The sequence below is a fragment of the Eumetopias jubatus genome, unplaced genomic scaffold (assembly GCF_037043125.1).
Source record: "Eumetopias jubatus isolate StellerSeaLion01/CBP00866 unplaced genomic scaffold, mEumJub1_p1.0 scaffold_8, whole genome shotgun sequence".
NCBI classification, from domain to species: Eukaryota; Metazoa; Chordata; class Mammalia; order Carnivora; family Otariidae; genus Eumetopias; species Eumetopias jubatus.
Genome location: NW_028274814.1, coordinates 41,240,839 through 41,264,102, shown reverse-complemented (window position 1 = coordinate 41,264,102; position 23,264 = coordinate 41,240,839). Strand labels below are relative to the sequence as shown.

Genomic DNA, 23,264 nt, shown 5'->3' with positions numbered 1-23,264 from the left:
CTGACCCCTTGGTTTACAGGACAGAAGGGTCTGTAGCATGGTTCTGTGGGCCCTGGTTGGGAGGAGAGGGGGAGGCAAAGGGAGAAGAGATGCAGACAGGAGAGGCCAGCCCCAAACAAACCGTCCATTTACTCATGGCCCGCGGTGGTCCAGTGGCGCTCTTGTCAGGCACGTGCAGGATGGCCGCGTAATAGCTCCGATCCCAGTTGCCCGGCTGACCCCATCTGTCACCATCTCTCACACTTTTTTGTAGGCTTCCTTTTTCCTCCTTCTGTATTTTTTTTCCCACCACACTGCGTCTCAGACGAAATTGGAGAAAAATGGGTTTTGTCCTTTTTTAACCAGACGACTAAAACTCTTAAATTACCTTCTTCAAGTTCTGCAAATAGAAATCCCAAATAAGACAGCCACCTTTTCCTCTCTCTCTCTCTCTCTCTCTCTCTCTCTCTCTCTCTATCTCTCTTCCTCTCCCTGTCTTAGGAGCCCAGGAGCTTGAAATAAAAGGCAGGATGGTGGCTTAGGAGGAATGATCTGGGCTTGACCCAGCACCGGCCAAGGAAAAGGAGCAGGGCAGTGGCAAGGAGGGCCCGACCAGAGGTGGGGAATGAGGGAGAAAGAAATGGAAGTGAGCAAAACCAGTGCCCCGTTGCTTGTGGTTCTGGAGTAAGAGGTCCCCTCGAGAGAGCGAGTTCCTCAAGGAGCAGCTACTCTGTGAGTGTTAGGCCATGGCTGGGTGCCTGGGGGAAATGGAGCCCAGGAGAAACAGAAAGTACAGGGCCTGTTGTTCAGACTCACCGAGAAGCACACAGGGCTATGGGCACAGTGAGCCTCCCCTGCCTGTGTCACCCCACTGACGTCACACACGGTTCCCAGAGACTCCAGCAGGGGGCAGCGGGACAAGGAAAGGGAGCATGGTTCCGGGGCAAAAACTAGGAATTCTGGGGCTGGAGGCCTGGGTCCTAATCCCTGCCACACACACTACTAATAATAGCTAACATCTGAGCGCTTACTGTGTGCCCAGGACTATGCTGAGCACCTCACATAGATGATGCCATTTAATCTTCCAAACAAGCCTGCGATGTAGGCTTCATTATTCTCTCTGCTACAGACAAGGACACTGAGAAATGGGAGATTGCATGACTCGCCAAAAGCCTCTCGTATCTTGTGGCAGACCTGGGTCTGAACCCAGGGAGTCCGACTCCAGAGCTCTTGTATTTCTTCCTGCCAAACAACTGGGCCTGCTGCCTTGCTTCCTCATTTGGAAAGTCATGGTGCAGGGGACCAGTGGGGCGGACTGGATGAGGCTGACATCCTTTCCGGCATGGACCACCTGATTTGGGGCTCATGCCTCACCTGTGCACACAGAGGTCCCATTCAAATGATGCAGAGTGCCAGGTAAATTTGTGCCCTGCAACCCTGATGAGACAGGGGAGGGGAATAAGAACACTTCTTACTGTAGGAAGACTTGTAGGTTGGAGTTATGGCGAAAGGGCAAAACCGAGATCCAAAGGGTCTAGAAAATTCTGCGCAATTCACCTCTATTGTGCATCCGATAGCCTTTGCACTTCCCTGCTCTTTGCTCCAGGTAACATACCCCCAGCCTCAGACCCACCTGGCCAAACAGGCTAGGAAGGAGCTCTGGCTCTGGGAAGGGCGAGGTGGTTTGCTCTGGGGCCCCCTGCCAGCCCCCTGTTTCTACTTCTTTGCAGGCCCAGCAACCATGGCCCATTACAAGGCCGAGCAGGACGACTGGCTGATTGTCTACCTGAAGTATTTACTCTTCGTCTTTAACTTCTTCTTCTGGGTAAGTGAATCTTGCACAGGCATCCCCTGGCCCAGCACAGAGTGAGTCAAACCACCTTTGTTCTTTGTGAGTCACCACTCAGGCTGATTTCTTCCAAATCAAAGACCACCCATGGGCAAATTCTGCCTACTCTAAAGCAAATATGTACATTTGCCACTGAGGGGGAAGAAAAGAATCTGGTCTGCAGGTTGGCATGGAATCCAGACCACAAAGCATTTGAAGAGAGGATGCATAAACATAACAATGAGCTTTGTGTCCCTATGGCTGTACAAAGGGTCCGGCTCTTTCTTCCCTGCTAACTTGTTGCACCAGGGCCTTGTGGGAAATGTGCCTGCCTGAAATAATTGCCTGTTTTTCACCGAAGCCCGAAGCCCGTTTGCCTTTCATGGTTAACATTCTCCAGGCCCCAGGGCAGAGAAACAGAAGTCATGGGGCCGGGGCTGGTGCGGTGGGAGTGGCCTCCATAGTGACTCCCCTCAGGAAGCCTGCCCAGTGAGGTCTTCCAGGCGGAATGGAGTCTGTCCAATTAAAGCAGTTATCGAGGTAATCGGGAGCAGAATACCACTGGTTCCCCAAAATAACCAGACACTGGAATGTGTGTGTTTTGTATTCCAATCTCCCTAGATCTGGAGCGGCGGAAGGGTGCTGGGAGAGGAGGCTTTGCTAGGCTCTGCTGTTTACTGATGGCGCTGCCTGGGGCAAGCCACTTAACATTGGCTGAGTCTCTTTCCCCAGCTACAAAATGGGAATCATTTCTAACTGCCTGGGATTTGTTAAAAAACGAGACAACAGGCCCCAAACGGAGTCACTTAATGCTAAGCTTCATGTCACCAAACTGAGACTTAATTACAGTCTCAGCTCTCCCAGAAATGGCATCTTAAACCAGTCAATCAGGAATCTCCTGATGAGCACTAGTTAGGTAATCCACCTGCTAGACCCCTGCCTTCCCCTAAAGGAAAGTAACCTTGCAATAACCAACCTGTTTTTTTGCCTAGCATAACATCCTTACTCCTGCTCCTTTCTGGCTATAAAAGTCTTTCCTTTGGTGCAAACTCATCGATGCTCCTTTCTATCTGCTAGATTGGATGCTGCCTGATTGGAATCAATTTCTGCTCAAAGAAACTCTTAAAATGTTTAATATACCTCGGGCGACTGGGTGCCTCAGTTGGTTGAGCAACTGCCTTCGGCTCGGGTCATGATCCTGGAGTCCCGGGATCGGGTCCCGCATCAGGCTCCCTGCTCCGCGGGGACTCTGCTTCTCCCTCTGACCCTCTTCCCTCTCGTGCTCTCTATCTCTCATTCTCTCTCTCTCAAATAAATAAAAAAAAATGTTTAATATACCTCAATTTATCTCTTAACAGTTCGATTAGCAGATGCCCTAAAAGGGTACGTGGTAAGTAAGTGCTTAGCTCAGTCTCTGCACATAGAAGGCAATCAGTAAATGCCACATTTTAGATATGTTAGCTGCAGAAAGCTTACAAATACCACCAAATCAGCCTACTGGTAGAGCAGAGCTGAGGTCCCTGCTTCCCTTGGGAAGAATTCCCTCCCTTGGCAGAGTCTTAGAAACGTCTCAGAAAGGCAAAGGCAAAGATAGGTTATATCTACGTGTTCAGGGTCTTTCATTAAGACTCATTAAACTGCTTGAGATGGGGAAATGTGTTGAGACCCTGAAGAATCATGTTACAGGGGTTAAGGATTAGTGGGCACGGCAAGGCCAGGGTTTGGGAGAGCCTTGGAGAGTAGACACTCATTTGATGCTATCTGTTAAAAAGTCGAATCATTTGATGTTTGTTTAAATGTCTTTTGCAAATCCCTGAAACGAACCATAAACTTATTTGATTTGCAACTTTTATCTTCCTGTGCAAGAGTTTCCTGGAATAGTAAAGCTGGCTTGATGAAGCCAATGGACTAATAAAGTCACGGTGATGTGATCAGTAAGCTGTGTGAGTGCAGATAGTTTTAATTCTCAGAGATAAATCCAATAATCCAATAGAGTGCTTAGGATTCTCGTTGAGTGAGGATTTCTTTTTTTTTTTTTAAGAATAAGTATGTTTTTCCCCAATCATAAAAGTCTGTGTCTCCACTACGGATAATCCCTAAAATACCGAAAAGTATAAATAAGAAAATAAAAATTGCTCTCATCTCAGTATATTAGGTTCCTAGGGCTGCCATAACAGAGTATATAAACTGGGTGGTCTTGTTTTGCTTTGTTGTGTTTTGTTTATTAAACATTTTATTTATTTGAGAGAGAGACAGAGAGCATGAGCAGGGCAGAGGGAGAGGGAGAAGCAGACTCCCCGCTGAGCAGGGAGCCTGACTTGGGTCTCAATCTCAGGACCCTGGGATCATGACCTGAGCCAAGGGCAGACACTTAACTGACTGAGCCAGCCAGGCGCCCCATAAACTGGGTGGTTTTCAAACAACAGAAATTTATCCTCTCATACCTCTGGAGGCTGGGAGTCCAAACTCAAGGTGTCATCAAGGCCATGCTCCCTCTGAGACCCTGGGTAGACTCTTTCCTTGACTCTTCCTAAATTCTGGTGGTGGCCGGCAATTCTTGGCAATCTTGGGCTTCCGCTGCATGACTCCGATCTTGGCCTCTGCCATCCGGTTCTGTTCTTCCTGTGTGTTCTCTGTCTTTACGTGGCATTGTCTTCTCCTTAGAAGGACCCCACTTGTATCTGATAAGGGCCCACCCTGATGACCTCGTTGCAACTTGATTACATCTACAAAGATCCTATTTCCAAATAAGGTCCCGTTCACAGGTACCAGAGTTAGGACTTCAGCAAACCTTTTTGGGGACACAATTCAACCCATAATATTCACCATCCAGGGATGACCCCAGTTGACATTCCCTCCAGATGAGGCCCTGATCAGGACAGGAGACGGTGGTGACCTGCACCATGGGAGTGACGGCAGGAATCAAAATATTTGGAGAGAGTCAAGGGATTTGGGAGGTAAAATTGGGTCACAAACTGGTTAAGAAGAAAGAAAACATGTAACTTTGGGTGGATGGTGAAGCCCCTCACTGCAGTGGTAGACCAGAAGGACAAGCAGTTTGGCCTCAGATGGTGAGGTCAGATAGAGGCATGGTGGGTTTGAGTTGCCAGGAGACATCTGAGCAGAGATGCCCGGTGGGAAGTTGGCTCATGGTTCTGGATCGTTCCCACCTGGATGGTGGCTGCAGCCACAGAAGTAGGTGAAGAACCCCAAGGACAGCATGGAGACTGAGGAGAGAAGCGAGAATGAGATGCGGAGGGTCAGGGGTGAGTCTAGGCTTAACAGTGGCCCCCGTTTGCCCTGACTGAGACAGCTCCTGAGATGTGGGACTTTCGGTGCTCCCAGCAGGAGAGCCCCAGGCAAGCTGAGAGGAGCCGTCCCCCAGGAAGGCTGGAGGAGGGACCGTCAGGGCGGTGGGAGGCAAACCAGGCGGGACAGTTTCCCAGAAGCTGGAGATTGGGGGCGGGGCGGTGTTCAAGGGAGAAGATACAGCAAGTATTTTAAGGCCTGGAGAGAGGCAATTAGGTTTGACCAAACGGTTTATTGGTAGTTGTAGTGACAGAACTCTCGGGAAAGTAGTCGGGGCGGGGGTCGAGGAAGTAGGCCGTCAGTGTAGACAACACGTGCTGGGCTGCAGGAGAAGAGAGAGGTCTGTAGCTAGCAGGGCCAGGAGGCTGCTGTGAGGTGCTCAGCCCAGAATATCTTTGGAAGGGCCCTGACCTTGCCTGTGACCACCCTCAGGGGCCCTTCCAGCCGGCGTGGACTGGGAGTCTGTCTGTTCGGTGTTTGCATTCCTTTGGGAGTGGTAGGGAGAGGGAGGTGGGGGCGGCGGCACAGGCAGATGGGCAGCGAGCATGTTACCCGAGCAGCTACCAGTGAGGGGGAGCTTCCCCCATATAGATCTCCCTGCTTTGGGATAAAAATACCCCTGCCTGGGGGCCTGGCTGGCCATGGACCAGCTTCCCAGGGACCCATTCAGCCAAGCCTCATCCACCTTATGAGAGATGGTCCGTTTGGGGATGTTCAGGCCTCAGTGTCCAGTCCAGGGGCATCCCGGCATTGTCCCCGGGATCCGCTGCGATCTCCTCGGAAGTAGACGGGGGACAGACTGCCGGCCCATCTCCTCCCACAGCAGAGCGCAATGTCATACATCTCGCAGTGCGCAAAGGCCCTGGGAACTTACCAGAATTCCCTAGGAATGGGGCGTGTCGGTGAAGTTCCCTTCCCACAAGGAAAGGGTCCTACCCACATACATCCCAGAGTCCAGCTGCCAGCCCTCCACCCGAGCCCCTCTTACAAGACACGTAGTAATGCCAGTGTCTACACTGGTCGGTGCTCGCAGCCCTTCCACCTTCCTCTTAGACTCTACTGCAGAGCATCAGGGAGGATCTTCAGACAGCTCCAGGCTCCTGCTCACTAACGCCCCTGGCTACCACCGCCACCCCTGTGCGGACACAGAGAGGGAGCCCAGACAGCAGAGGTGCACCGCCTTTGCTAGGATGATTGGGGTGAACACTCGTACGTCCTTCCCCCCAGAAAAACAGTGTTCCTCCCCCGTACATCACCTTGCCAAACAGTCCAAATCCAGCACAGCAAGGATGAAGAAACCCTTCCTCGCGGCAGTTATGATGCCTAGTGTTTGTGAGCCACTGCTGGATAAAGACCTTCCTCGGATTATCTCATGTGATCCTCAAATCAACCCCGAGAGTCTGTCTGGCCATTATCTTCGGCAGGGAACAGGCTTACCCAGTTCAGAATCTTGCCCAGAGTCTTACAGCGGTCATAAAGAAAGCTAGCGCTCTGGGTGGCTCAGTTGGTTAAGCGACTGCCTTCGGCTCAGGTCATGATCCTGGAGTCCCGGGATCGAGTCCCACATCAGGCTCCCTGCTCAGCAGGAAGTCTGCTTCTCCCTCTGACCCTCTTCCTTCTCGTGCTCTCTATCTCTCATTCTCTCTCTCTCAAATAAATAAATAAAATCTTTAAAAAAAAATAAAATAAAAAATAAAAAATAAAAAAAAAAAGAAAGCTAGCGCTGACACCCAGGCATTCTGGTCAATGATAACAACCGACAACTCCATCCCTGAAGTTTATTAAGCACTGTTCTAGGTGCTTGGAATGCGTCAGCGGACAGAGTCCCTAGGGTGCATGGCACCTCCCGTTGCAGGCTTCCTCTGTGGAAGGCCTTCACCTACATCATTCTGTTTCATCTTCCCATCATCCCCACAGCCCTGAACAGCTCTATTAGAGCCCCACTGTGTGGAGAGGGGAGCAATATGCCCAAATATACCCAGAGCTGGAGCCCAGCTCTCTTTCACCCCTAAGACTACATATGAGGCCACCAGCTCTGAGTCCTGGCCTCTCCCCCAGTGTCTTTGGGCCGTACATGGATTAGTGAGACAGCAGAGCATGCTGGGAAGACTCGGGCTCAAGTCTGGGTTCAGATTCAGATCTTATTTATTTGCCATGGGACATGAGTTGCTAGGGACAGAATTGTGACCCCTCAGAATTCATATGTTGAAGTCCTCAACCCCAAGGGTAGGATCCTAATCCAATTGGCTTGGTGGCCTTACCAGTAGAGAAGAGAGCTCTCTCTCTATAAACATGCACAGAGGAAAGGCCATATGAGCACACAGTGAGGCAGTGGCTATCTGTAAGCAGGGACGGGGCTCCTCACCAACACTGAATCGGTCAGCACCTTATCGTGGGACTCCTGGCCTCCAGAACTGGGAGAGACAGAAATACATTTCTGTTGCGGAAGCCGCCCAGCTATGGGATTTTATCATGGTAACCTGAGCAAACTGAAACATTAGCCAAATCGCTTAATCTCACTGAGCCTCACTTTTTTGGTACGGTCACAGGAGTGTCAGAACCTAGAAGAATGAGGGGTGCTGGGTGGCTCAGTCGGTTAAGCATCTGATTCTTGGTTCCGGCTCAGGTCATGAACTTGGGGTGGTGGGATCGAGCCCCATGTCAGGCTCCACACTCACCTCCCTCTGCCCCTCCCCTGACTCACTCACGTGCACTCTCTCTCTCTCTCTCTCAAATAAATAAATAAATCTTTTTTAAAAGCCTGTAAGAATTAAAGATGAACATTTGGGAAAATAGCAGAGTTTCTGACACACACTTTGTGCTTGGCTACTGTATGTAGCTCTTTGAGTGGACTAAGTTATACTTTTCTGTACGTGTAGCAGTGGCTTGAAGACTCAGGATCATGACCCGTGTAAGAAATACATGGAAGCATAAGAAGTGCCCATGGAAAGAATTGTTCAGAAAACCAAGCTTACCTTTACTGTCTATTGCAGTCTATTTTCTCTTCTACTTTTGGCGTTTTGTTCTGTTTTTTGATGCAGGTTACAACCCACCAAATTTATGTCACAGCCCTAGTGGTTTACATTGCAAAGTTTCAAAACCAGAGCAGTCGGATGGTGCGAACGGCTCCTGCCTCCACCCTGACACAGGCAAGACGCAGGTGCCGGTTAGTGGTCACGTGCCAGGCCTGGTGGTCTTGACCAGACTTTAAACCGTCTCCCCACCTCCCCACCAACCGTGCCATGCTTGCACAATTTGAAGGTCGTGAATCAGTTTACACTTTGCATTGATTCTTACAACCACTCTTTAATATCTCCATTCCCGTTTGGTAGAGATGAAACAGGCTCACATGCTTGGCAGAATCCTCTGTCACTTCTGGGTTTTCGGACTCAGTGTCCAGTGCTCTTGCCATCTGCAGAGACCACTGACCAATAATCACAGCCATAGTCCCGCTGCGCTGATGCTTACTTGGAATCCACAATGTCCCCAAGGTTCAAGGTTGAACCTGAATTAGGATGTTTCCATGGTGTGGGCATTCAGACATATGCTGAATATGAAAAATCTAAGCAAGACTTAGGAAGCACCACAATGGATCCTCCTCTTCTGTGCCCAACCCCCCGCCCCCGCCTCTGGTTTCCCGCCCCCCAGCATTCAACCCACACCTGATCCCCCATCCTTCACTATTACCCTATCCCTGACTCCACCCCACCCCACCCTTTGCATTGCGATTAACCCAGGATTGATTGGGACCATCTCACTGGGCAGGGGAGGGCCCCTTGGATACAGCTCTGGGTCAGGAACCAAAAATGTCAACACTTTCATGCCTTCTCCCTGGCCTTAAAAAGAAAATGTGATCCGGCTTCCCTATGTGGTGCCTAGAAAATGCTTTTCTTCCCTCCCATTTCCTGCATGGCTCCTTATAGCTCCCATCATCCCTGCAAATGTTGTTCCCTAATTTATTTATTTTAATTAGCTGCTTGGCTGTGTTAATAATCAAAATTTCCCCTGCCTCCCAGGAGCTATGCCAGGTTATGGGAGAATGGGGGGTGGGGAGCGAGCTGCTCCTGGAGTTCTGTGCTGCCCCGGGGTGTTGTCTGAGACATTGGTATTTCTCTTGGGGACCAGTGGGGCTTGGCCTCCAGGGACCCCCCCAGGATCCCTTAGAGGGGACATGGGCCAACATAGGAGGCAGAGATGGTGGAGGACTCGTGCCCCGGTGTGGGGGGGCGGTGACTTCAGGACGTCTCTCTAGGACTCCCATGGAGAGCCTAGGAAGGAAGAGCTTCTGCTCACTTTCCTGCCGGGGGTAGAAGGCCCTTCACTTTCACATACATCACCATCCCACCGAACAGGCCTCCGCCTGCCTCCCAGGACATGTCATCTGTGACAGAATGGGTCCCGCAGTTGGTGCTTCTGTGGCTCCCCTTCTTAAGATGCTGAAGTCACAGGACCCCCAAGGGGCTGAGGGCATCCCTCCCCTCGATGCCGTCTGGGTCTGCTGGGGGACAGGCTCAGACTTGGGGGGGAAGGGAGGATGCACATTTGGTCTGCATGGGCCATCGTGGGTGAGACCAGTCAAGGAGGAAGCCTTCAGTGACAGCCCTGAGCCCTGAACCCTGAGCAAGGCTTGCTTCATGGGCAGAGGAGATTTGTGTGGATCAGCAGCCTGGACAGTAACACGGGCACCAAACTGGCCCACAGGGGTCTTGGGTTCTAGTCCCCACTTGGTCCCTGGCTGGTTACGGGACCTTGGAAAGTCACCTCTCTCTGGGCCTTTGCTTCTTCATCCAGAATATAAAAGGGCCAGACTTGAGTCTTCCATCTGCCCCTCCCTCCTTCCCTCCCCCTCCTTCCCTAGGGAGCTACCAGGCACTACGCTGTGTAGGGCCCTGCTCAGGACACTAAAATGAGTGAGATCTCACCAAGAGGCTAAAAGGGAGACAGACAAAATGACGAATACAACAATACGCCGTGACATGCATCCCTCTGGACACCTGTACAAGGTGTGGAAGCCATGGGGAGGACAGGATGATTTGCGAGACTGGGGGCAGGCTCCATGCAGGTTCCGAGCGGGGTTTGAAGGAGGAACAGATTCAACAGCTCCAACCCTCAGCAAATCCCGTGACCTCTGCTCTTGTCATAGAGGTAGATTTCTTTGGGGAGAGAGGGAAAGCAGTGCTGTGATTTCTTTTACCAAGGACTCTTTAAAACCAAAGAGCCAAGACAAGAACGACTTGAGGCGGAAAGTGGCTTTTAGCAGGACGAGCCTAGCCTTGAAGATTCAGCTCGGTCAGAACTGGTACCCAGGCCACAGGGACATCGGGGACAGGGGCTGGGAGAAAAGCTGGCCGGCCCTGGGGGGTGTTAGTCATTAATCAAGCTCAGGCTGGAGAGGGAGCCAGGCCAGAGTTTGGGCTGGATGCAGGGGCTGGGAAGCTGATGATGCAGGGGTGGGGAGGCAGGGAGCCAAAGCCGGAACGGTGCATGGAGCCGGGTGGGGAGAACGGCTGGGGACCCGCACACCGCTGTCCCTGGGAGGAGAGTAAGGAGTCCCTAGTGACCCTGGGGCTTCTGCTCTGGGCGGATGGGGGTGCCATTTATGAGACTGACCAGGGGAGAAGGAGCTCCCAGTGTGACTCTAAATGGGCGAACACACATCCAGTTCCAAAACCTTTCCAGTCCAGCGTGGAGCTGGGCAGCTAGGAGGCACCCAGCAAACACATACAGAAGTGAATTACACAGCCACCCCATGTGTTCCTGCCTCCCCGTGTCATGGGCTTCCCTCCCACTGAAGGCAGGGGACTCCGGCCCGGGGGACCCTTCCTTATTGAGAGCCCCACCATCATGGCCCCTGCTCCCCCCACTGGTCCTGCCGCCACATGCCAGCACGGAAACCCTTCAGTAGCCTGACAAAGAAAATCCTGCAATTACTTTTATATTCTATGCCTGCTTTTGGGGGGTGGGAGGGTGCTTCCCGATGTCTGTAAGGGCAGCCATGTGGGACTGCTCAGGCTAATCCTCCTCCTGCTCATGTGATGACATGAGCAACATTCTGGTTCTATAGATTGGAAGTTCCTAAAATTACAAGGCATGGGTGACCTGCCATGCCCCTGCTGGACACCTGGGTCCTCGTTGGCAAGAAGGCCAGCTTCACCCTCTGCGGGGCTTTCTGGCTAATCGGCTACAGGCTATGGTTTTGAAAAATGTGCTTAATATTCCACAGTTTCTGTAAAGAGCCCAATACTGTTGAATCAACTCTGTGCAAATAGCAGTTGAAATAGCTCACTGGGGTCAGATCTCTCTCCGCCCCGATTCATTCTGCCTCGCAGCTCCCCTTCCTCTGCTCTTCCTGCTGATCTGGGCAGTCTCCACACAGCTGGAGGGAAAGCCATGAACCGTTGGTCCAGAAGCATCTTCCTGGAGATGTATCGGCAGAAAGTTGTCCTCCAGTACAAACAGGGACATTTTACCCACGTGGAAGAGACCTCGGAGATATTCTCATCCCGCAGCACCATTTTACAGATGAAGAAACTGAGGTTCAGCCAAGTGAAGTGTCTGGTACCCGGATACATGGTGAGGCAGGGGCACAGCCCGGGCTAGAACCTAGGCCCGCTGACTTCTACCTCCCAGTTCTCCTCTGGTGACCCATTCCAACATTTAGCAGCTTTTACTCTTCCTGTCCAGATGCCAGATTGTTTTCGAAAGAGCTGACCAAGTCCCAAGCAAGAGACGCCCTGGAAGACTTGAAACCCTCTTGTTCCTGATGGCAAATCCCTCTCGGTGTCTCCTGCAGACACTAACTTCTCCACCAGATGTGACACCCCAGGGGAGGGTTGGTGTCCCCATGGACATCAGAACGAGTATGAATGTGTTCCGTGGACCTCAGTCAGGGCAGTTGGGTCCCTTCCGATTGCTTCCAGACCCTCCCTCGTGGCTGGGGGCCCTGCTGCCACCCTGGCTGGCTTGTGGGCTCTCCTGGCTTGGCTTTGCAAGATTCCAGCCCTTTCTGTGACTGGCAAGAGAGCAGCCCTCCATTAGTGGAATCAGTACTGCTCCTCTCCCAGGGCTGCATTTTTTACAGCACTCCCCCCCCTCCTTCCACCGGGAGCCCCATGGGGTTTTTTTTCCCCCTTTTTTCATAATAGAACTTTCATCCCTTTGGACTGGAAACTCTGCTCCTCACTACCCCACCTTCAACCCCAAAGCAAATAGCCTCGCACAGACAGGGAAAAGGATGGAGTTCAAGTCCTGAACAAGTGTCAAGAGCTACCCAGGCAGCTACACCCAGGGCAGGGCCCCTGAATCTTCCAGGAAGCAGCTTCTTCTGTGAGATTCAGCACAGCACCACCTCCTGGGGGAGAGGGGCAGGACACTCTGACCCTCCGTTAAATATGGAACCCAAGCTTCTGTTCTCCGAGGCACCACCTGGGAACTTAATAAAATATTCACGCCTGGATCCCACTCCCAGAGATTGGCCTGGAGTGTGGCTTGGGTTTCTTGGAACTCCCAGGAGACTCTGCAGCCAGGCTGAGAAATGCCACCTTCTCTGGGTATCAAGGTGGAGGAGGCCTTAGAGACCTGTCTACACTAGGGCTCACTGCGTGCTACAAGATTAGACTTCAAACCCCAAACCTGAATACGTTATTTTACGTGGCTTACCATTTCTCTGGCCACAGTGTCCAAAGCTTTCTATCAGATTTTCAGTGGGTTCCATGTCCCCCAACAGATAAAAGTGTCCCCAGTTAAGCCCACACATGCCCAGATGGAGGGTCCTGAATCTGATTCTCAGCCTATGGGGTTGACAAACCTAATAGATAATGGATCATGTGTATATTTCTATAAAGAGACTATACCCATTAAAAGATCAATGCAAAGTGGTCACATTGACTGTTTCATGCTGCTCAGAATCTCTTCCTGGCACTCTCATGTGCCTTTGATTAATAAAAAATGAGAAATGAATTATTACTTAATTAATGCACTGTATTTGGTAGGCAGGAGCCTTCAAAATATAAGATCCAGAGGAAAAAGTAATCGAAGGAGTCCTTGGTGGTTCTAGGCTGGGCATCACGAGTCTGAGATAACTTCTTTACTGGAGATATGAAGAAACTGACTCTCTTTAGGTCACACAGCTAGCTATGAAAACTTGGGGCCCTTACCCAAGCCTTTCAGTCACACCGGGGGCAGGAGACAGAAAGAACATGTGCAGGCTATTTTGCTGGAAAGCCTCACTGGACACAGTTCCCCTAAATCAGACTCAGGAACTCCCTCCCTGGTCATGGAGGCTGTACCGGCCAGAGAGAGCCTATGCTCACAGGGAATTTCAAAACCTATCATAGTCCAGGATTTCACTGAATCTGAAGATCCCACCAATTGTGAGATACACCATTGTTTTCTGTACCACTAAGAAAACGTGCAGCCAAGTATAATCGTAAGATGCGTCTCAGTTGTAGAGATGTTAAAGTGGGGGACAGGGCAGGTGGGGGGAGATGTGCATCATGGAATTAAAGGACTGTGGCACCTTAGCCTCTCTCATTCCATTTGGAGAGGCGCAGCTGTGTGATGTCCTTCTACCTGTTTCTCTTACCTGCTGGAGGTGCAGAGGAGGATAAAAAGCACTTGGAAGAAAGCAGACAGATTTTGTAAGCGAAGTGAGTAGCACAGCGGACCCAACCCAACCTGTGGAATCCTCGGACCGAAAACCTGGCTTTGAATCTAGCACATTCTTCTCTCCAAGCCTCAGTTTCTTCATCTGCAAAAGAAAGCTACGTGCCCCCCCACCCCCCGCCCCAGAACTGCTGCAAGGCTCAGAAGAGAGAGCGCTGAGCTGCAGGATGTAGGTGCCTCGGGCCCGGTAAATGCCCGGAACCACCTTCTGCTCACTCGGCTGACGCCTGTGAGTGCCGGGAACAGACACTGAAATGCCAGGGTGGGTTACACAGAGTCCTTCTGGGACGGATGGGAGCCGCTTGTGTGCATGGACCGAGCCAGGGAAGCTTGTGGAGCTTTTGACACACTTGAGGGAGATTCGCCACCCATCTGAGAAAGAGAACCCACCTTTAAGGGAGGCAGGGAGACTAGGGGCCAGACAGAAGTCTGCCTTCCCAGGAGCAGAAGGCAGAGATGGTCAGAGGTCCCAGGGGTCCTGCCCCCCACCAACACCCTGGGCAGACAGCCTAATGCTGCCCCATCCAGCACCTTGAGGACACACACACACACACACACACGCACACACACACTTCTGCTGAGCATACAAGTCACAGAAAGGGTCATTCAGCCTCCAGGCAGAAAGAACCAGGCTAGAGAGCCACCCCAGCTCTATGCCCCAGGTACCCTTCCTAGGGAGCCATCGGCCTGACCTGCCAGTCAGCAGTGCCCTGTCCCTGCCTCCTTCTCAGGGCTGGAAGAAAATGGGACCATTAGCAAGGAAGAAATCTCTCCCAGTCCTCCTGCTGCCCCAGACCAATGCCAGCTTGTGCAGCGTGCATCCGTTCGGTGGTGGAGGGAGGCAGCGTGGCTCTGAGTTCGAGTCCTGGCCCTGCCGCTGCCCCTAACTACCCCTAACGGTTCCTAACCAGAGGCAGGACCTTGGGCAGTTGGCCTTTCCTCTGTGGGCCCCAGTTTTGTCATCTGTAGATAAGATGAGAAGCCCTGGCGTGCTCCCCACATGGACAAACATAAGGCTGAAATGGGGCCCATATAAACGTGCCCTACCATGGGCCAGCCCAAAGAGCACTGTGGGAGGAAGGGCATTGCATCTCCTGGGGACACAATATGGTAAGAAGTACGGAATTGGGAATCAGCCTCAGATTCAAAATCCGTCCCTGCCACTTGCTTAGGTGTGTGACTGTGAACGAGTCTCCTAATTTCTCCACGCCTCGATTTCCTCATCTGTGAAATGGGTGACCAAACTATTCCCTCGGGCTCTTTGAAGGACTGAATGAGATGGTGCATAAAAAGCGCCTGGAGCATGGTGGGCGCTCTGTCGATGGCAGCTGTGGACCCGCGGCGGCCACCTGCCCTGACCTGGGCTTTCCTGCAGGTGGGCGGGGCCGCCGTCATGGCCGTGGGCGTCTGGACCCTGGTGGAGAAGAGCGGCTACCTCAGTGTCCTGGCCTCCAGCACCTTCGCCGCGTCCGCCTACATCCTCATCTTCGCAGGGGCCCTTGTCATGGTGACGGGCTTCCTGGGCTTCGGCGCCATCATCCGGGAGGACAGGAGCTGCCTCTCCACGGTGAGTGCCCTGCTGGCGCCCCCAGCCCGCGTCCCGTCCCCACATCGGGCTCTTGTACTGAGAACCGCCCCTCATGCCGTGGAGGCCCCTGGAATGGAGGCCTCGGGGAAGCCAGAGAGGGATGGTCACCCTGGGGTCTGGTGTTGGCCACAGTCTCTAGGTTCTTAGCACCTAAGCCAGTCTTGGTGGCCCCTCTACCCTACCTTTCCACCTCCCTCCTCCCCCTCCTCCTTCCAGATTTTATCACGCTGCTTTTCAAAGATATGCAGAAATGAATGCGATAATGAAGCCCCCTGTCCCATCACCCACACTCAACAACTACCATCTTCTGGTTCATGTGTCCCCTCCCTACTCCCTGCCTCTCCCCACTTGGCTCCCAGACAGCGAGTGGTCTGTAATATTGAAGTGTGTCCCCCTCGAACCGAAGGATCCTTCTTTAGAAAGCATAACACCATGATCACATCAAAGACAATTACCAGTCATTCCTTAATATCATGAAATAACCAGGCAGTTTCAAATTTCCCCAATTGCCCCATAAACTGTTCTCTTTTCTTTTTGCAGTTTGTTTGAATTGAAACCTAAATTAGGTCCGTGTATTAAGATTGGGCAATTTGTCTCCTGAGTCTCTTTCAGTCTCTTAGCTGCACCACCCCTCTCCGCCCCCCCCTCGCCTTCTTTGCAATTTATTTGTTGAAGGAACCAGGTCATCTGTCCTGTGGATTTTCTGGTTATATCCTTGTGACATTGTTTAACATGTTCTCCTGATAGTTGCATCTAGAGGCTTGATCAGACCCAGGCTTGATTGTCAGGGCAAAAGGATGTCACGGGTGATGTTGTGGGCAGCACAGGCTCCTTGAAGCTGGGAAGACTGTCCATCCAGAGCTGGCTCATCACGTCAGGGAAAGAAGCCAGGGCAGGACTGGCCGGGGCAGAAGCCAGACCCACCCCCTCGCACCCATGCACTGTTGGCCAGAGCAGGCTCCCTGGTGCCTTGGGTGGAGCCTCCCCCCTTTAATCTCCTCCCAGCGGCCAAGCCCAGTGGGAGCAGGGGAGGCTACAGAACATGTGGACTTAGCAGGGAAGGGCCCGAGCCAGAACGAGCCCGAGTCTCCATGAGAAATCAGGTTGAGCCTGAATGGAATCAGGTCACAGGAAGGAGCCTCAAAGGCTGTGCTCTCTCGCCTTGCTTCCCTGTACCCTTTGCACATCCAACCAAGGCAGCAGGAGACAACGGGGCGGGGGGGACGTCCCTGAAGTCTCTCTCACCGGTGGTGACCTAGTGTTTTAGCTGTGGATATAAAAGTGCCTGTGTACAGGCTCAGTAGGATGACTCGCCCCTGCCTAGAGAAAGCTCTTTCATTCTGCTCTGAGGATAGCCCAGAACCAAGACGCAGGGCACATGGATGGTGGCACCCCAGAGGGATGAAGTCCCACAGGGGACCAGCCACCAGAGCGCGGGCTTTGACGTGAGCTGTGCCAATGGCAGTGGGATGGCTGGGCCCCAAGCCAGCCGCACACCTGCCAGCCATCCCTCACGTGGCCAGGCGTGAGCCCTCGCCAGCCTGTTGGACATCCTGATCGTGACTGGCATCAGCTGAGTGGAGTCCCTGGACACGTGGTATGGGCCAGATGAGACGCTCCAGCCCTGATGGGGACTGAGGCTTACGGGGACCAGTACTGCTGGGCCCAGAGAGATCCCGTTCCCTGCATTCTCAGTGGGTCTAGCTTTCCTCTGCTCAGCCCTGACCCTTTAGGGCATGGGGCCTTCAGCTTGGCCTCAGGCTTCAGGCTGAGCCCTGTGGCCCATGGAGGCAGGCTGCTGAGCCGTGTGATCACCAGCCCTTCCTTCCACAAGCTATCTTATTGTGGAAGAAACAGGACTCACCTCTACAGTCCAGGAAGGAAGGCCAAGGCCCTCACTCGGGAACCTTCCTTCTCACTCAGAGTCGTCTGTCTTGGCTCTAAAGGAGCCCCTAAGACCAGTGGTCCCCTACAGCCCTGGGAAACAGCCCCCTGCTTTCCACTCAGGGCGCAATAACACGAATGGGCACTGCGCACTGAGAGCCACCTCCCTCTGTCCTTATGACAGCAGCCCTGCAAAGCCACAGCCCTCATGAAGTCTGCACCAGGCACTATTCCAAACACTGGTGCATGTAGCTCGTTTCATCCTCACCCAGCCCTATGAGGTATTTACTCTCACGGCATGCATTTAGGGGAGGAAGCCGGGCCGCAGAGAGGTGAAGCCATTTCCCAGAGGCCATACTGCCAGTGAGCAGCTGGGTCTGCCTCCCAGGCCAGAGTTCGCACCCCCCAGCCAGCCTGCCTCCGGGAGGCACTATTCACCCCCACCGTGCCGATGAGCAAGCTGGCCTGGGAGGTGCGGAGCGAGTAAGTGCCAGAGCTGAACTGTGAAGCCCAGTTTGTTAGAGTTGCCAACAAGAATATACATCCCGGGGAGGCCCGGCAGGATGGGAGGCAGAGGGATGGGAGGCCGAGGAGGGTAATGTGGGCGGAGGGGCGTGCCGTCCTCCATATATGTGGATGTCCGCACAGAGTAGCTGCTCCCAGAGATCTGGGTGGGTATAAGAGGGAGCTCTCGCAGGGCGCAGCCAAAATACTAGGGCAAGAGACTGGGGGCGGTGGGGGGGGCCGCCCTAGAAGTTCCTTGCACTCGTTATAGTGTGTGTCAGAAATAACAGTGTGTGTCAGAGCATGCCCCGGGTAGGAGGGAACTTGAGGGCCATCGGGTCCAACACTCCATCCAGACATTTCAGTCTGAAGACACTGGGCCACCCAGGCATTAATGGGGGATGCTCAGCATTCTCGGCTGCTTTGGAGACCAGTCCAGTCATAAGAGCTCTTCCCCTTGGCAGCCTCAAATATCAGAAGGAAAGCCCAAGGGTCAGTAACTGGCAGCCTTCTGCTCTGTGACTCACCCATCACAGCCCCCTCGTCTTTACTCCCTTCCTCTACCATCCATTAGCAAGGTCTGCCCACCCTCCGGGCCCAGCCATCAAGAAAACTGATGTCCCCAGCATCCAGTCACAGCCTGCCTGGGGGGACCAAGCTCTGTACCCAGGGCTGTGCAGGGAAGATGCAGGGACTTCTGGAAGGCCAGGGCCTCGGGCTTGCCTGCAGGACAGCACACATGTACCTCTCCGCTTGCCCTTCTGAGTTTCAGAGGGTCAACAAACTAGAGGCCTTCTCATCCCCCTGGGCCTTGAGGCAGAGCTGAGGGCACAGGAGCTGCTGGGCAGGCTGGTGCTAGCCAGTCTCCTTCTTCTCAGCCCCCCTCCCTCCCTGGCCTACTCTCACTTCCATCCCAACAGAACTGATCCAACACCTCTGACCTCTGTGGTCTGACACCAACCAGACACATGACCAGCTTGGAAGCGAGGGCAGGGAAAAGTGCCCATGCACAGCCGCCGGCCCAGGGGTCTGGGGGCAGCAGGCTAGCAAAGAGCAGACTCGAAGCCTGAAATCTTCTCCCTTCGCTTTTCCCCACCAACCCTCTGAAAAAACCAAAGACAGAACTGTCCTGAGGACAGACACAGGTGAAGCAGTGGTTCTGAGTCACCCACATCCTGGCCAGTCAGCCCCCAAATCATTGAGCACTTGGCTGTTTCACCAAGAAGGTGGCTGAGGCAAGTAGGACATTTTCAACCCAGGCTCCTGTTTGGGGGCAGGCGATGTGGTGAAGGCAGTTTGAAAGCGTTCTGTGGCTCCTGGAGGCTCCTTGCTGCTCTCGTTTCATTCCCCCCGCCCCCCTTGTCTAACTGCCCTTTGAAATCTTTCATCAGCTAAAGGCTGAAGGAAACTCCAAAGGAGGAATGCAGTGAGTCTGGCTCTGCACAAAGTGGTCCCCAAAGAGGAAAGGGAAAGATGAAAGACCGGGCATCCGAGTGATGTGCATCCAGCCTGGATCAGGTGGAGGGCCAAGCCGGACATCCAACGTTCCCGAAGAACGAGCTGGGGTGGGATGGGGCGGGGCGGTCCGGCTCACACGGTGCGATGTCCGTCCTGGTCTGAGCCCTTCCTCCTAGCACATCTGCAGCCCCTAAAGTCACTTTCCCAAGAAGGAAGCATTCATCAGGGACAGGAATAGCACATCTTTGCTGGCGCTGAAATGCGGCCCGGTGTGGCATGGGAAATCTGTGGAGGGGAAAGGGAATGGGGTTTAAATTATTCACGCCAGATCTTTTGTTTTAGCGAAGGCTGCATGCGGGAGCCAAATAATTCAGGCCATCTAAGCCTAAGGCCGGTGACCAGGACAGATGCCACCCTGATCAAAAGGGATATTTTTAGAGTTTTGAATACAGGCTCTGAAAACTTTTATATCTTAAGCCAAATGAAGATGATGATGGATAGTTCAGGCTAAACTGGGTCCTCGTCAGGGGCTCTTTTATATTGAGGGGATGGATTAGAGCGTAAGAAGTGCTAGAACCAATTTCTAAAAATGAGGAGACCCCAGATTGCAACACTTCCATCAAGTCTATTCAGAGCTGGTTAACCAGGGCAAGAAGGTGTAGAATCAAGGACTGTGGTTCAAAGGCACCTTGTAGTATGGCTTGCCCAACTCATTCTGGGACTCGGGAAGGTCGCTCGGCCACTTCTGGCCACCTTGGGATCCCTATCTTTATCTGGGGGTAAGGTATGATGAGAATGAGGGAGTGTTCTAAAGAGGAAACGAGTCACCACATTATATAAAGATCATCAAATGTGGCTATAATTATCATTTACATCACCATCACCATGACCAAGCTCCTTTGAGAAGGAACCTAAATAAATGAAGTTATTCTGAGGGCCATTACTCCCAGGGTCCTCACGGCTTGGGCGAGACCACTTCCTTGATGGGAGCTGGTCATGGAGGAAGGCTCCCAATGCCCGGGGAGAGGGAGGGAGTTGACCGCATCTCCCCATTGCTCATTTCTCAGCCTCACCTTACTTTGTCAGTGTCCATCGGCCACCCAGGCAGGGTGGTCATAGCCTCATCTGGTTGGTGGCACTTTGACCTTTGAGTCAGCTGCCCACATGCTTCAAAAGAATGGATCCTGCAGCCAGGGCTTTGAGAACCCAGACTCCTCTCCATCAGAGCAAGAGAGCCTTTCCTGGCCCTGCATGGTTTGGTGCAGTGGAGGCAGGGAAAGGGACAAGATGACTCTTGCCAAGGCTCCTCATGGAGCAGTAGGATGCAGATGTCCTCCAGAGTCTGCCTTGAGGCAAGAGGGCTGCTCAAAAGACCCATTCAGTCAGTCAGCCTGTGCCCTGCCTCTCCCAGCTGGGGCCTGCTGAGGTCCTTCGAGAAAGGCCTGTTCCGTGCCGGACAACCACACAGCTGCCTGATGGAACATGGCCCTTCTTCCTCTCAAGACCTCGGCAAGTCTTTCTCATCAGGCTCCTTCTCAGTGGTCTTAATTAGGGGGCTGTGCAGAAGGGACTGCCAGGCCGCTTAGACACAAACTCTCCACTTACCTCCTTAGCCAAAGAGAGAAAGAGACTTGCCTTAGCCAGGAACTGGGAAAGCCCGGTCAACACCCAAGTCTTGGTCCAGGGCCTTTTCTGCTGCCGCAGGCTAGCTTTGCACCGCCCCCCCCCCCCCCCTTTGGATGCTTCCAGCTCAGGGAATGGGCATTCACCTTTCGTGCGATTCAGGACCTATGGTTTGCATTCCAGGTGAAAAGCGAAGCCCTTTGAGAACTGGGGGTCAGTTACCCGGCTGCCTGTCACCTGATCCACTCAAAAGTGAAGGTCAAGCTTCAGGCTGCAGGTAGTGTGGCAGAAAGCAGCTTGTTAGTGCACCAAAGACAATATGTTGGTCCAGCTGGAGAGAGTTCAACTCAGTTGTGTGTGGGTCGATGATCACCCCATAGTGGGGGCTCAGAGCAGGGCTGACCGAGGAGGCTCAGAGACATTTTGTGTTCACGAGTGCACGTGTGTGTGCACGTGTGTGTGTGTGTGTGTGTGTGTGTGTGTTGCAGAAGGGTAGGGGTTGGCTACTAAACATCATCTGTTTGTATCCCGAATCCAAGAGTTTACTTAGCTCGGGATGACTCCCTCTCTGTCATTTGGTTCCTGCTTCTTTCCTTAGCAGAGTCTGAGTTTAGCCACGTGACAGGAAGGAGACATGCCAGAGTCCCTGTCCCCTAATGAAGCCCAGTCCCGGCCCTGATGACGGCGGGTGCAGGGGATCTGAACCCCAGGTAGCCCTTCACAACTAACTTGGAAGCCCGTGTGTTCACGCAGGTGTTTCTACCTTCCCGGTGGCATTTCCCTCTCACTGCGTGTTAAAGTGTATCTTATTGCACACACCCAGCAAGGAAAACTGGTCCCGAGTGGAAACTCTCCTCCTCCTGAGGCCCCAGGCCCATGGCTAGTGAGGCCGAGGCAGTGCAGACTGTCAAACTCTGAGATGTTCCTGCCCCGCCGAGAGCCCTGGGTGGAGGCAGAACACAGCCTCCACGCCCCCCGCCGCCCTCCCATTGAGGAGGCGAGGTTTCTGATCCACACCTCGTTCCCATCGTGGAGCCGCAGGCCTCCCTGTGCCCCTGGGCCTGGGACAGGAGTGGTGGCTGCACAGCCGTCCGGACGTGCGAGCCTCCCCTGCCAGGTCCTGGCGCTGCCTTTGGGAAGTCCGTGCCTCCATATTGGCATGCGGCGCCCCACTCCGTCTCCCCACACGTCGCATGGAGGTTTTAGGGGAGTTTACAATCAACTGAAAAATAAGACCCAGGAGACAGAGATGGCAGCAAAAGGTCTCCTTCATTACTAATGAAGCTCATTGGAGTATGTGGCTTTATAGCTGCCGCCAGAAGGCTTAGCAGCTCGTCAGCTCTGGTCGCAACAGGCTCGCCTGCCTTTCTAAGAACTGCTCCCACTAAACAACTCACTGCATGCTGGTGAGCAGAGAATGTGGCATCCTGAGGACAGGCTGGCCCCGAGGTGAAGGAGGAAGGCCCACTCACCAGCGAGGACAAGCAATGAGTAAGGAGGGGAGAAGCTGTGGGGGAGGGGGTGTCCCTCCATCTGTCCCTGCGGGGAAGCAGGAGGCCAGGACAGAGGAGGCAAAGCCCCTACACCACATGGCACAGACCGATGAAGCTGCAGCACTGAGGCGTTTTTCCCATCTAAGCCCCACATTTTATGCAGAAGGCCCAGAGAGGGTGAGTGATTCACCCAGGGTCACACAGCATCTTGTCCCAGAGGCAAGCTGGACCCAGACCCCTACCTAGCCCAGGGCACCTTGTGTGGCATCACTCTTCTCTGACCAGCACCATCCTGGGTTCAAGATCCACCTCTCTCAGGCCGCAGCGGATGGAAATGATCACTGCCTGCCTGTTGGCAGCAAATTTTCCAGGTGGGGTGGGTCTTACAGCCACTCAGTTGCTACCACCTCCTCCCCTACAGTGTTCTGCAACTCATTCTCCATGTTCCGTGGATAGGGCTGCCATCAACCTCAACAAGCAGGCCTAGTCCATTCCCAGAATTTTCTGCTCTGCTAGGCACAAGGCAGGATAGGCAGGGAAGACACGCATGGGCCTACAGCCCATGTTCTTGGCTTGGAGTCTAGTAAGGAACACGAGACACCTGTATCCAAAGACAAAGAACCCTGTGGGTGGTTTAAATTCCTGTTTCCATCTGGTCAGAGCCTCTGACCTCTCTGAACCCCAGGAATTTTCCTAACCCCCAGGCTTGGTAGGAATTTCTCCTGCTCAGCCTTCCCCTGTAGCCAACCCGGTCCTAGAATTACCGTCGCCGGGGACCCATCACCAGCCCCATCCGTGGTCCTGCCTTGGCCCCATGCACTGTCTCATTTGTTCCTGGCACCTGCACGGGTGCCTATGGGCTGCACCCCATCTCTCCCACAGCCTGGGAGAAGACACCAACCAGGTCCTTCTGGGGGACAGCCAGGGGCAGCCG

The 23,264-nt window shown here is 53.3% G+C and overlaps 1 protein-coding gene across 2 annotated transcripts in view; it reads left to right on the top strand.

The window, feature by feature from the left end:
- The window catches only part of TSPAN11 (tetraspanin 11), a 72,830-nt gene that overhangs the window by 29,173 nt on the left and 20,393 nt on the right, over nucleotides 1-23,264 (top strand). For both annotated transcript variants that reach the window (XM_028121071.2, XM_028121072.2), the window contains exons 2-3: nucleotides 1,710-1,804; nucleotides 15,156-15,347. In XM_028121071.2, the coding sequence (XP_027976872.1) occupies nucleotides 1,721-1,804; nucleotides 15,156-15,347 (276 nt within the window). In that variant the 5' untranslated portion in view covers nucleotides 1,710-1,720. The remainder of the gene's footprint in view (nucleotides 1-1,709; nucleotides 1,805-15,155; nucleotides 15,348-23,264) is intronic.